The sequence below is a fragment of the Hyperolius riggenbachi genome, chromosome 4 (genome assembly GCF_040937935.1).
Source record: "Hyperolius riggenbachi isolate aHypRig1 chromosome 4, aHypRig1.pri, whole genome shotgun sequence".
NCBI lineage: Eukaryota > Metazoa > Chordata > Amphibia > Anura > Hyperoliidae > Hyperolius > Hyperolius riggenbachi.
In genome coordinates this window covers 134065787-134081018 of record NC_090649.1, presented here as the reverse complement: position 1 = coordinate 134081018, position 15232 = coordinate 134065787, and the positions used below count along the sequence as shown (strand labels likewise).

The following is a 15232-nucleotide window of genomic DNA, read 5'->3' as shown; positions in this document are numbered from 1 at the left end:
GGTATCTCCCCAGCCCAGCCGTTAAATCAATTAAAAAGCCGCTGCCGGAAAAATGTTTTTACCAGCAATGTATCTGCCCGGTAATTTGGACTATTCCACAGAGGGGGAGACGCCAGGTCTGTTATAATAATTCTTTTCTAACTTAGATGAGGCTACAGCTAGTGTTGGGCGAACATCTAGATGTTCGGGTTCGGGCCGAACAGGCCGAACATGGCCGCGATGTTCGGGTGTTCGACCCGAACTCCGAACATAATGGAAGTCAATGGGGACCCGAACTTTTGTGCTTTGTAAAGCCTCCTTATATGCTACATACCCCAAATTTACAGGGTATGTGCACCTTGGGAGTGGGTACAAGAGGAAAAAAAAATTTAGCAAAAAGAGCTTATAGTTTTTGAGAAAATCGATTTTAAAGTTTCAAAGGGAAAACTGTCTTTTAAATGCGGGAAATGTCTGTTTTCTTTGCACAGGTAACATGCTTTTTGTCGGCATGCAGTCATAAATGTAATACATATAAGAGGTTCCAGGAAAAGGGACCGGTAATGCTAACCCAGCAGCAGCACACGTGATGGAACAGGAGGAGGGTGGCGCAGGAGGAGAAGGCCACGCTTTGAGACACAACAACCCAGGCCTTGCATGAGGACAAGAAGCGTGCGGATAGCATGCTTTGTACCACCATGCAGTCATAAATGTAATAAAGATAAGTGGTTCAATAAACAGGGACCACGCGGCAACGCTAACCCAGCAGCAGCACACGTGATGGAACAGGAGGAGGCGCAGGAGGAGAAGGCCACGCTTTGTGAGACACAACAACCCAGGCCTTGCATGAGGACAAAAAGCGTGCGGATAGCATGCTTTGTACCGCCATGTAGTCATAAATGTAATAAAGATAAGAGGTTCAATAAACAGGGACCACGCGGCAACGCTAACCCAGCAGCAGCAGCAGCAGCAGCACACGTGATGGAACAGGAGGAGGCGCAGGAGGAGAAGGCCACGCTTTGTGAGACACAACAACCCAGGCCTTGCATGAGGACAAAAAGCGTGCGGATAGCATGCTTTGTACCGCCATGTAGTCATAAATGTAATAAAGATAAGAGGTTCAATAAACAGTGACCACGCGGCAACGGTAACCCAGCAGCAGCAGCAGCACACGTGATGGAACAGGAGGAGGCGCAGGAGGAGAAGGCCACGCTTTGTGAGACACAACAACCCAGGCCTTGCATGAGGACAAAAAGCGTGCGGATAGCATGCTTTGTACCGCCATGTAGTCATAAATGTAATAAAGATAAGAGGTTCAATAAACAGGGACCACGCGGCAACGGTAACCCAGCAGCAGCAGCAGCAGCAGCAGCACACGTGATGGAACAGGAGGAGGCGCAGGAGGAGAAGGCCACGCTTTGTGAGACACAACAACCCAGGCCTTGCATGAGGACAAAAAGCGTGCGGATAGCATGCTTTGTACCGCCATGTAGTCATAAATGTAATAAAGATAAGAGGTTCAATAAACAGGGACCACGCGGCAACGGTAACCCAGCAGCAGCAGCAGCACACGTGATGGAACAGGAGGAGGCGCAGGAGGAGAAGGCCACGCTTTGTGAGACACAACAACCCAGGCCTTGCATGAGGACAAAAAGCGTGCGGATATAGCAGCAATGCTTTTTGCCGCCATGCAGTCATAAATGTAATACAGATGAGAGGTTCAATAAACAGGGACCGGAAACGCTAAACCATCCCAGATGTTCATCGGTCATGTTACTTGGTTGGGGTCCAGGAGTGTTGCGTAGTCGTTTCCAATCCAGGATTGATTCATTTTAATTTGAGTCAGACGGTCTGCATTTTCTGTGGAGAGGCGGATACGCCGATCTGTGATGATGCCTCCGGCAGCACTGAAACAGCGTTCCGACATAACGCTGGCTGCCGGGCAAGCCAGCACCTCTATTGCGTACATTGCCAGTTCGTGCCAGGTGTCTAGCTTCATGCCCGGTTTCAGGTCCAGCGGTGCCAGCCACAAATCCGTCTGTTCCTTTATTCCCCTCCAAATTTCCTCCCCTGTGTGCTGCTTATCCCCAAGGCAGATCAGCTTCAGCAACGCTTGCTGACGCATGCCAACAGCTGTGCTGCACTGCTTCCACGATCCTACTGCTGCTGGTGCTGGGTTAGCATTTCCGGATGAGGTACAGCTTTGAGATGCGTTGGAGGAGAAGGAGTCAGAGAGGTAGGTGCTGCTGTTGTTATCCAGCTGTTTGCGGCGTGGGCAACACCCGCGCCGTAGCAGGTGAGGAATCGCTGCCAGGCTCCACAAGGTTCACCCAGTGCGCGGTAAGGGAGATGTATCGACCCTGGCCGAACGCACTCGTCCAGGTGTCAGTGGTGAGGTGAACCTTGCAGGCAACGGCATTCTTCAAGCTTCGGGTTATTTAGCTGACCACGTGCTCATGCAACTCAGGCACTGCAGAGCGCGCAAAGTGGTAGCGGCTGGGAACCACGTAACGTGGGATGGCCACTGACATCATGCCCTTGAAGCTGTTTGTCTCCACCACTCGATATGGCAGCATTTCGCAGGCCAGAAGCTTGGCTATGCTGGCTGGCTGTTACTGCCACGGCCCGGGGGTCATTTGCTGGCAATTTCCTCTTGTGCTCAAACATCTCAGAAACAGACAACTCAACCGTAGCGCTGCACACCGAAGGGCTGTTGGTTGTTGTGTTTGATGAACACTGGGAGACCTCAAGAGCACTAGTCCGGAAAGTGACAGTGTCAGCATCGTCTGATGTTTGTGAATGTTGTGAACCACGCAATGGCTGGGCTACTGCTGCTGCTGAGGCGGGTCTGGTGGTGAGTCTGGTGAACCCAAGGGAGGCAGTGTTGCTGGTGGTACCCTGTCCTGCCGCGTTTGCCCACAGAGTGGGATGTTTGGATAGAATGTGGCGGCTCATGCTGGTGGTGGAGAGGTTGTTAATACTTTTCCCCCTGCTCAGGCGGGTCTTGCACACCTTGCAAATCGCCATGGTAACATCCTCAGTGCAGTCTTCAAAGAAAGCCCAGACTTTAACTGGCTGAGGACTCGGACCTCGTGCGTGATGTGCTGGTGCTGCTTAACCCACTGCTGGACGCTTGAGAGGTCATCCAAGTAATTATCTGGTCCTGTTCTTTTGGATCTGTGAGGGTTGTTGTCCTGGACAACATGGGCAGTATTGAGTGGGTTTTCTTGGGTGCTCCCCTGTGGCCTGTACGTGAACCGTCAGGGGAAACACCTCTTCCCTTGCCCCTCCCTCTTTCACCGGATTTCTTCCTCATTTCACTTATCCTTAAAGTACACGCTGACTGGCAGCAGTACAGTGGCAGTACAGAAATGCTATACAGTGGTGGGTGAGCGGTGTACCACTATTGTCAGCAGTGACACAGAGCACAATGCTATACAGTGGCGGGTGAGCGGTGTACTACTGTTCCCAGCAGACACAGAGTGGAAGTAAACACAATGCTATATAGTGTGGCTGAGCCGTGTACACAGAGTGGCATTAAACACAATGCTATATAGTCTGCTATATAGTCACCCCGAACAGGGTGATGTTCTGCAGAACCCGAACAGTGGCAAACACTGTTCGCCCAACACTACTGGGAGGGAACGCAGATTTTAGTACCTAAACACACGATACAACATGTTTTCCGGGGTCGGACTCTGAGGCACATACAGATGGTCCCGATCATCATCCTCATCATACAACTCTTCTCCTGAGTCTGACCCACCCACCACCTCTGCCACCCCAACATCCCCAGACACAGACCCCTCATCGTCCTCAACATTAACTTGGGATGCTGGCCTGAGCCAGACCTCCTCCTCCACATCAGGCCCCATCATCTCCTCAATGGCAGCCCTCATTAATCGCTCTGGCGACGGACTGATGGACACAACGTTCTCCTCCGGGGAGGGCTGCTGCTGACCACTGGCTGCTGGGGTGGATGTTATAGCTTGCGTGGGGCGTTGGCTGTTGCTGTTGTTGGGAGTGCTGCTCACAGCGGAGGTCTCTGGGGAACTCATGTTGAGCTCATATAGTGGTTGACGGTGAGTGGAGTATTACTGATCCCAGCAATATACACACTGACTGGCAGAGTACGCAATGCTATATAGTGTGGCTGAGCGGTGTACACAGAGTGGCAGTAAACACAATGCTATATAGTCTGGCTGAGCGAGCGGTGTACTACTGTTCCCAGCAGAATCAGAGTGGCAGTAAACAATGGTATATAGTCTGGCTGAGCGGTGTACATAGAGTGTCAGTAAACAATGGTATATAGTCTGGCTGAGCGAGCGGTGTACTACTGTTCCCAGCAGAATCAGAGTGGCAGTAAACAATGGTATATAGTCTGGCTGAGCGGTGTACATAGAGTGTCAGTAAACAATGGTATATAGTCTGGCTGAGCGAGCGGTGTACTACTGTTCCCAGCAGAATCAGAGTGGCAGTAAACAATGGTATATAGTCTGGCTGAGCGGTGTACACAGAGTGTCAGTAAACAATGGTATATAGTCTGGCTGAGCGGTGTACACACAATGCTATATAGTCTGCTATATAGTGTCAGTAAACAATGGTATATAGTCTGGCTGAGCGGTGTACACAGAGTGTCAGTAAACAATGGTATATAGTCTGGCTGAGCGAGCGGTGTACTACTGTTCCCAGCAGAATCAGAGTGGCAGTAAACAATGGTATATAGTCTGGCTGAGCGGTGTACACAGAGTGTCAGTAAACAATGGTATATAGTCTGGCTGAGCGGTGTACACACAATGCTATATAGTCTGCTATATAGTGTCAGTAAACAATGGTATATAGTCTGGCTGAGCGAGCGGTGTACTACTGTTCCCAGCAGAATCAGAGTGGCAGTAAACAATGGTATATAGTCTGGCTGAGCGGTGTACACAGAGTGTCAGTAAACAATGGTATATAGTGTGGCTGAGTGGTGTACACAGAGTGTCAGTAAACAATGGTATATAGTCTGGCTGAGCGGTGTACACAGAGTGTCAGTAAACAATGGTATATAGTCTGGCTGAGCGAGCGGTGTACTACTGTTCCCAGCAGAATCAGAGTGGCAGTAAACAATGGTATATAGTCTGGCTGAGCGGTGTACACAGAGTGTCAGTAAACAATGGTATATAGTGTGGCTGAGTGGTGTACACAGAGTGTCAGTAAACAATGGTATATAGTCTGGCTGAGCGGTGTACACAGAGTGGCAGTAAACACAATGCTATATACTCTGGCTGAGCGAGCGGTGTACTACTGTTCCCAGCAGACACAGAACAGTAAACAGAATGCTATATAGTGTGGCTGAGCGAGCGGTGTACCACTATTCCCAGCAGACACAGAACAGTGAACAGAATGCTATATAGTGTGGCTGAGCGAGCGGTGTACCACTATTCCCAGCAGACACAGAACAGTAAACAGAATGCTATATAGTGTGGCTGAGCGAGCGGTGTACCACTATTCCAAGCAGACACAGAACAGTGAACAGAATGCTATATAGTGTGGCTGAGCGAGCGGTGTACCACTATTCCCAGCAGACACAGAGTGGCAGTAAACAGAATGCTATATAGTGTGGCTGAGCGAGGTACACAGAGTGGCAGTAAACAGAATGCTATATAGTGTGGCTGAGCGAGCGGTGTACCACTATTCCCAGCAGACACAGAACAGTGAACAGAATGCTATATAGTGTGGCTGAGCGAGCGGTGTACCACTATTCCCAGCAGACACAGAACAGTGAACAGAATGCTATATAGTGTGGATGAGCGAGCGGTGTACCACTATTCCCAGCAGACACAGAACAGTAAACAGAATGCTATATAGTGTGGCTGAGCGAGCGGTGTACCACTATTCCCAGCAGACACAGAACAGTGAACAGAATGCTATATAGTGTGGCTGAGCGAGCGGTGTACCACTATTCCCAGCAGACACAGAACAGTGAACAGAATGCTATATAGTGTGGCTGAGCGAGCGGTGTACTACTGTTCCCAGCAGACACAGAACAGTACACAGAATGCTATATAGTGTGGCTGAACGAGCGGTGTACTACTGTTCCCAGCAGACACAGAACAGTACACAGAATGCTATATAGTGTGGCTGAACGAGCGGTGTACCACTATTCCAAGCAGACACAGAACAGTGAACAGAATGCTATATAGTGTGGCTGAGCGAGCGGTGTACCACTATTCCCAGCAGACACAGAGTGGCAGTAAACAGAATGCTATATAGTGTGGCTGAGCGAGGTACACAGAGTGGCAGTAAACAGAATGCTATATAGTGTGGCTGTGCAAGCGGTGTACTACTATTCCCAGCAGACACAGAGTGGCAGTAAACAGAATGCTATATAGTGTGGCTGAGCGAGGTACACAGAGTGGCAGTAAACAGAATGCTGAGCGAGCGGTGTACTACTATTCCCAGCAGCGACACACAATGACTGGGGGGGACCCTGGCTAGCGTGGCTGGAGCGCGAACTACCCTGCCTGCCTACCCAAAGCTAAACCCACAGACAAATGGCGGAGATATGACGTGGTTCGGGTATTTATTTACCCGAACCACGTGACAGTTCGGCCAATCAGAGCGCGTTCGGGTCCGAACCACGTGACCCGTTCGGCCAATCACAGCGCTAGCCGAACGTTCGGGGAACGTTCGGCCATGCGCTCTTAGTTCGGCCATATGGCCGAACGGTTTGGCCGAGCACCGTCAGGTGTTCGGCCGAACTCGAACATCACCCGAACAGGGTGATGTTCTGCAGAACCCGAACAGTGGCGAACACTGTTCGCCCAACACTAGCTACAGCCTGCTCTCCCCCTTCCTCCTTTGTGATTGCACAGCTCCCTGTCACTGCGGACTGCGGAGCTGATTACACTGATTGACTTCAGTGTGGAGGAGAGGAATGTGCAGCTCCTCCCCCTCCTCCTCCCGCAGACTGAGGACGGCCAGAGAGGATAAGAGATACAGTCAGACACGTGGAGCTGAAGCTGTGAGTGCCAGGAGATGCTGCTGCTATAGGAGAGGTGCTGTCACTGCTGTGTGTGTATGGATGCAGTGTGTGTACATGTATGACGTGTGTGACGTGATGTGTATGCATATAGTGTGTGTGTGTCTCTGGGATCTGTGTGTATACAAAGCAGGTGTGTGTATGTAAAGTATATAGTGTGTGTGTGTTGTGATCTGCGTGTATATATAAAGCATGTATGTATGTATGTATGTATATTGAGTATGTGTACTGTATACAGAGCATGTGTGTGTATGTATATAGTGTGTGATGTGATCTGCGTGTATATATAGAGCATGTATGTATGTATATAGAGTATGTGTGTATGTACTGTATACAGAGCATGTGTGTTAGTATATAGTGTGTGTGTGTGTGTGTGTGATGTGATCTGCATGTGTATAGAGAGAGAGAGCATGTGTGTATGTATGTACGTCTATATAGAGTATGTATGTATGTATGCATATATGTATGTATGTATGTATACAGAGCATGTATGTATGTACATAGAGCATGTGGGTGTATGTACGAAAAACTGCATCCCCCCTTCAGTGTAACACCCCCTCCCTTAACCCCATAGCAAGCATGGGCGATACACCTCCACGCTTCTTCTGCACTAGTTGTCCTGCCATAACCCTGCCCCCCCCCCTCCCTCTCCTCCCCCACCTGTCCCTGATAGACCTGACCCACCCTTCTCTTAACTGCTTAAAGTAGTACTGTGGGGCAAAGGGGAAAAAGAGTTGAACTTACCTGGGGCTTCTAATGAACCCCCACAGACATCCTGTGCTCACGCAGCCACTCACCAATGCTCCAGTCCCTGCCGCCGGTTACTTCTGGAAATTGCCACTGTCGCCTGTACGGCCTGCGCAGTATGCTCCCGGGGATGTCAGTGGGGGTAAAGAGAAGCCTGCGCAGGCACAGTAGTTTTGCGACTTAAAAGCTGCAAATTACGGAAGTGAACTGGAGGCGGGGCCGGAGCATCGGTGAGTGGCTGCGCGGGCACAGGATGTCTGCGGGGGACCATTAAAAGCCCCAGGTAAGTTCAACTCATTTTTCCCCTTTGCGATCTACAGTAAATAACAAGCTTACATCCCCCTAGTGACCAGGCTATTTTTTAAAATTCAGGCCACTGCAGCTTGCTGCAGGGCCATACAACTTAGCACGCAATTAAATCTTGCCCCCTTTTGTTGCTACCAACAGAGCTTTCTGTTGGTGGCATCTGATTGCTGCTGAGATTTTTTTTTTTTTTTTAAATAAAATCACGTATTTTAAATGATTCACCCACCCTCCCTTCCCACCGGAGAGCCAATCAGAGCTGATCACCTCTCATAGGCATCAGCCTATGAGAGGGATCTTCTTGTGGCACACTCGAGGGGACAGCTCAGTTACAGAGCTGTCCCCCGTACAGCGCTGCGGTAGATCGCAGGGCTGTACATGTAAATAAACTATTTTTTTTTTTAATGTGAAACAGGCTGCCGCCTGCAGGCAACTGATCTCGTAACTCCGCTCCTCCCCCAGGACTTGTTGCCAGCCGGCATTAGACGGTCCTGGGGGAGCCACCTTGCAACTGCCCATCAGCGTTAGTCGGTCGCAAGGAAGTTAAAGTGTACCTGATATAATAGGTGTATTTATACTTACCTGGGGCTTTTTCCAGCCCCATGAAGTGTGTGGGCTCACTTGCAGCCTCTCCGTTCACTTGATATCCCCCGGTAATCTGGTCAGTCACAACCAGTCATGCGCATCTGCATATACGCAACCCAGCCACTACCGCACATGTGTGTAATGCTCCCCGCTGCAGGAGCACTACATAGGTAGATGCATGGCACACAAGAGCGCGGCCAGCCAGATATTACCAGGGGGAGCATATTAAGTGAATGAAACAGCTGGCTAGGGAGCCCCCACACCTCATAGGGCTGGAGGAAGCTCCCCAGGTAAGTATAAATACACCCATTAACCCCCTTGGCGGTATGAAAAATACCGCCAGGGGGAAGCGCAACAGTTTTTTTTAATTTTTTTTTTTTTTTTATCATGTAGCGAGCCGAGGGCTCGCTACATGATAGCCGCTGCTCAGCGGCATCCCCCCAGCCCCGCCGATCGCCTCCGGCGATAGGCGATCAGGAAATCCCGTTCAAAGAACGGGATTTCCTGGAGGGCTTCCCCCGTCGCCATGGCGACGGGGCGGGATGACGTCACCGACGTCAGCGACGTCGGGACGTCATTGGGAGACCCGATCCACCCCTCGGCGCTGCCTGGCACTGATTGGCCAGGCAGCGCTCGGGGTCTGGGGGGGGGGGGGGGCCGCGCGCCGCACCGGATAGCGGCGATCGGGCGCGCGGCGGCGGCGATCGGGGTGCTGGCGCAGCTAGCAAAGTGCTAGCTGCGTCCAGCAAAAAAAAAATTAAGCAAATCGGCCCAGCAGGGCCTGAGCGGCACCCTCCGGCGGCTTACCCCGTGTCACACACGGGGTTACCGCTAAGGAGGTTAATGCTGCCTCTATGAGACCCAGATTGAGCCTAATGCTAGGTACATACTAAACAATTTTCTGACTGATTTACTGTCAGATTTACTATTTCTGTTCTGATTTCCAGTAGATTTTCCATAGCAGTGAACAGAAAATCTATCGGAAATCAGATCGGACCTGTTGGAAATAGTCGATCTGACAGTAAATCTGTCAGAAAATTGTATAGTGTGTACCAAGCATTAAAGGTCAAGTGACCTGAGAGAGGGATAAGGAGGATGGCATATTGATTTCCTTTAAAACAAAGCCAGTTGCCTGGCTGTCCAGCTGAGCTTTCTGGCATTAGTAGTGTCTGCATCAAACACCCGACACAAGCTTGCAGCTAATCTTGTCACACTTCTATGCTGGGTATGCACAATACATTTTTCCGCTCGATAGATGGATCTGATAGATAATTCCTGTCATGTCCGATATTCCTTCTGATCGATTCTATTTGTCATAGAAGTGAATGGAAAAAGATAAGAAAAACAAGCGGAAGATAAGAGAATCGAGTGGAGAATTGAGCGGATAAAACGAACGGGTTGAAAAATCGAGCGGAAAAATGTATCGCGTGTACCCAGCATTAGTCAGAAAACTCTGATCTGCATGCTTGTTCAGGGGCTGTGGCTAAAACTATTAGAGGTAGAGGATCAGCAGGACAGCCAGGAAATTTGTGTTGCTTCAAAGTAAATAAATAATGGCAGCCTCCATATCCCTCTCAGGTCAGTTGTCCTTTAAAAAGTCCGTGACACACCACTCCCACTTTTAGACCACACCCCTCAGGCCACACCCACAAGCCGGGATTTTTTCACCATAAAGGTGGCAACCCTAGGGGAGACAGGCGACGGCGGCAGCTCAGCAGATGGTGAATCGGTTTCAGGCTGAAATTGATTCACAATCTGCTTGCAGTAAAGGCAGCCATGCGATCCCTCTCTGATCAGATTCGATCAGAGAGGGATCTATCTGTTGGTCGAATCTGATGGCAAATCGACCAGTGTATGGCTACCTTTAGCCTTGTTGTGCTGGGTGGTCAGAAAGTATGACCCCCCAGAATTACATTTACATTGTGAATGTACTGTTTTCAGCTTCCTGCTTTCCTGCTCAGGTGCCTATCTTATATATCAGAGCTCTGACCTTGGCTCTTCTATGTCCATCCAGACAGAGCTCCTATCCTTTGATATTAATCAGAACATGTGCATGTTTGTGCCAACTAGTGGTAATCTATGGAAATGTTTGACCAATTGGAAGCAGCAGAAGTCTGAGATAAAAGGCAGATATCTAGGAGGGGAGCAGACTGCAGATATTCTATACTAGTAAAAATAGTAGCTATGGCTGATAAAACATGAAGTGCAGTGCTGCACAAGACAGCAACAAACCAATTGTCTCATTTTTTCTTTTATCATTTATTTGGACTTTCAATAATCCCTTTTATTGGATGAATAGATTACTGCAGCAGGCAGACATGTGAGGTCTCTTGAGCTTTCTACATAGTAAAGGTGCCCCTACACTCGTCAGATTGGCAGCAGATAGATAAGAAATGCATCTGATGATCTATCTGATGCGTTTTTAGAACATTTTTTACCAGGACAGAATTCCAATAGACTTCAGTTTGAAATCTATTGAAATTTGATCTGATGGCATTTTTTTGCCATCAGATTTCCATTAAGGCCAATGCAAAAAGATAAGCAATCTCATCAGATCGACCTAAATTTTCCACCCTGCCAGTTCGATGGAAATCCATCGAAATCGATCGAAATTGGCCATCGATCTGTCGATTGGCCAACCGATTTGCAATCGATCGATCGATCGATCGATTTGGATCGATCGATCAGCCAGAAAATCGGCTGAGTGTATGGGCCCCTTAAGGCAGGCTAATGACACATTCTCCTGACGTGAAGCTAGTTTTATATAGATATTAGACTCTCACATCCTGGATCTCTGTGTTAAGCATGTAGAGGCACACAAAGTTCACTCCTTCTGAGATGTTATTGTCTGTAGTGAAGAGTATTTTTAAGATGCAAATAATCTTTGTGATGACAATTTGGTGCAATAGTCTTGTGAAGTGAAATTATACCTTTTGCCATTTTAAAGCAATACGTTTGCGATTTTTAAGCAATATGTCTAAAAAAACTCAGGGCAGATTTAAGCATAGGCAAACCAGGCACATGCCTGGGGTGACAAAAGCAGAATGGGGTGCCTCAAAGCTATTTTAATATAGTGTAGTTTTATGTAATTATTATGCTCATCGGCTAATTCCATTAAGAAAGGGATGGGGGGGGGGGGGGTAATTTAACACCTAATAGTAATTGAGCGCTGCTGATTAGCATAACATGGAAGACATGAATAGCATAACAGTGATATGGCAGGTGCTATTTTTGTGCTGTAATTGTTTCAGATTTGGTTGAATGTTTCAACTCTTCTAGATTTTCAAAACAATATTCCGACCTGTAATGGCCCAGGCTATTAAAAAGGGGGAAAAAACAGCGTCTATATACCTTTCATAATAATTATAAGAAGAGTCTGTTATATAGACTCAAACTTGATTCAAACTTGATCTAACAGTGTCCATATTCTATTCTTTTAAATTAGCCTATTATTATGGTGAGCAGTTGAAAATGTTTAGATTAGAAAGGTTGAAATATTATTATGGTGACCTTAAAAAAAAAATTGTTGTTGCGATAACTATAGAAATAGTTATCGATAACCTAACAATTAATGCAAAATCTGCGTCACTTCATTTTCTAAGGCAAGCTCTGTAATTTTTCTCTGCTGGGATATTTTATACACATATTTACGTAGACTACATTGGATAATAAGCACACAAATAATCCCTACAAATCATTTTCAGTAGTTTACTAAAATAGAATTATATTAACTACTCACTGCACCAGGTACAGCATAATTACATCCTGGGAAATTTCACAGTCCCAGGGCCAAAAATAGACGTCTTCAGTTGCAGACGGCTGACACTCGCTCCCGCACGATCACGTGCGGGTACTCATCGCTGCCCATTATCCGATAAATGAATAGATGGGAATGCAGTTCCCATTCATTAATCTGAGTCCATGTGTCAATGTATCTTCTGAACAGTGGAGTAGCTAAGGAGCTGTGGGCCCCAGTGCAAGTTTTGCATTGCCCCCCCCCCCCCCAAACACTCTGTTTGTAACAATTTATACAGTGCACCAAACCTGCCAATGGCAACTGCAGTGTCAGAGGAGCAAGAAGGGGATGGGGAACCGTTTGTTAGTGATTACCAATATTCAAAGTATCTATAGAAGTGATTATTATTATGAGCATAGGACCAATAGAGAGATAATACGGAAGTTGAGGGAGGGCCCCTCGGGATGCAGTCGCAACCACTGCAACCCCTATTGCTACGCCCCTGCTTCTGGAGTAACACGTCCATGAATTACTTTCTGTTTAGCATTCATTTAGTACTCGAATAGGAGATAAGGCGCAAGGCCAACTTGTGCCCAAATAGTAAAATTACATCTAAATACATTTATTGTAATAAAAATACCCACGCTTACATTTAAAATTAACACCTTCCCTCCCACACTCTCCCATGGTACCCCCCAAAAAATTGTGCATAAAAAATGACAATCAAAAAAAAAAAAAATAGTTACCTTAGGGACTAAACTTTTTAATATGTTTGTCAAGAGGGAATATTACTGTTAATTTTTAACTTATAGGTTTGTAATTAATGATGGACGCAAAACTGAAAAAAAATGCACCTTTATTTCCAAATATAATATTGGCCCCATACATTGTACGAGGGGAAATATTTTAAATATGCCCACAAGGCAGATGACCCTGACCATGTGGGTCTATCTGGTTATCAGGGTGCCCACGTAAGACTGTCTAATTTATGTATTTAAGAGGCACTTGGCTATTCATTTTTCTATGTGAGAGTTGCCTGATTTCTTAAAATTAGTAACTGGGGGAAACACTGGCCCATATGCAATTAACTTTTTCACCCGAGTTGATTTATTTAGAAGATTATTTTAATCTTATCTTTAAACTAACTTTCCAGCATTTTACAGTTGAAAAAAAGACTACAAAAATAGTGAAAACGTATTATCAAATTTATTTTTAGTATTTTATTGCTTGCTGGTGGCTTAAAGGACATTTTTTGACAAAATATCACCTAGGAAAAAAGTGTATTTCATATAGGCCAGGGATTCTAACTTCTGGTATCTGGGGGCACGCGACTACCTGATTCTCATATCTGGAGAAACATGGCCAGGGGCTGAACCAGAACTTTGCTCTGAGTTATACCCCTAATGATTACTTAACTGACAGTTCAGTTCATGATTTATACCGTTAGATCATGATTGCATATTTTTGACTGACTTATGTAATCTGGCCTATTAGACAACAGGTTGCAAAAAAAGACTAAAATATAATGTATCAATTTGTATGTATTCTGCTGTTGATCATACATACTGACATTTTCTCTTTCAGTTCTACAGATGCTTCATTGCCCTGATCCACTGCAGCAGTCTGCCTCAACCCTCCAGTAATAAATGTACCTCAAAAACCACCAAAATCTGCATGGCAACACGTAAACATCCTGAAAACGTGACAGTCAATGCTGTTTCCTCTAAATATCCTACCTCTGAAGAAAAAACTCCCATCACCAATGAAGACAGAAGAGTAGCGTCCCACTGCCAAGAGGAGACAAACATGTACCTTCAACCAAAACCTTCTGTTACTCTGGTTGCTCATTACACTCCTTGATTTTCTTTCACCTCCCACTTGAAGGCCAAGAGGGCACTGGGCATAAAGGGTTTTTTTGTTGCACAGTTTCACATGAGAAAACCCAGGTTATTCTGAAGGATTGTTATGAAACACTATCTATACAAATACATGGGTGCCTGTAAGGAACACATGCTCACTCATGTGAACTTGAGTTGAATGTTTAATATAAGAAGCTATTGCAATAGGACTATGGATAACCGACTGAAAAAAACATTCATGACTATTCATATTGGAACACCAAATTCTAATCAGAAATGTCTGCAGTACTCTAACTCACTATTATGTTTTATTAAGATGCATGCATTCCAAGGTGAACATGGATCTTTAGGTTTGACTTTAAAGGAGAATAATTTCTAATGGCAAGATCATCAGAAGATATATAAATATGTGTTTGGGGAATGCCTTACCTAATTAGGTTTGGGAAAGTGGGGCCTAATTATGTTTTTTTATGGGGAAACTTTTTTTTTTTGGTGGGGGGTTCAAAGAGGAGGCAAAGGGGAGAGGGGGGAGCAGTAGGTTTGCCCAGTAGGGAACTCAGAAATTTCTTGTGGTGGCTCCGCCAGTTACAATGCAATGTGTTAATGTGAAAGTACCCTAAGAGTAAAATGCAAGTATTCTGTGGTTGTGTGTGTAAAGAGGTTGTGCTCCACTTTTCCAAACTATATATACTAATCCGAACTGCACAAACAAAAGAGGAAAGAATTGGCTATTGATTTTATTATAGTATGTACTGTAGTATGTACTATAATGAAACCATTATTAAACAATCAGTAATAAATAGGGATGCTCGTTTGGATTCCATTTCCGATTGGAAATTGCATTTCCACATCGACATGCAGAAATCGCTAATACAAGTGCGGTAGGCGGATTTGCCCAGAAATCGCGGAAATTTTCGTGGAAATTTCTGCCGACTTTATCATCGATTTTCTCAAAAACTACGAGGTCTTTTTGAAAAAAAAAAACGTTTTCCCTCTTGTTCC

General features: G+C 46.4%; 1 protein-coding gene across 1 annotated transcript in view; it reads left to right on the top strand.

Moving 5' to 3' along the window:
* The window catches only part of LOC137570523 (vertebrate ancient opsin-like), a 298413-nt gene extending 283745 nt beyond the window's left edge, over positions 1-14668 (top strand). Inside the window, exon 4 of the mRNA XM_068279214.1 lies at positions 13956-14668. Within this exon, the coding sequence (XP_068135315.1) occupies positions 13956-14231 (276 nt within the window). The 3' untranslated portion in view covers positions 14232-14668. The remainder of the gene's footprint in view (positions 1-13955) is intronic.
* The last annotated feature ends 564 nt before the right edge of the window (positions 14669-15232 follow it).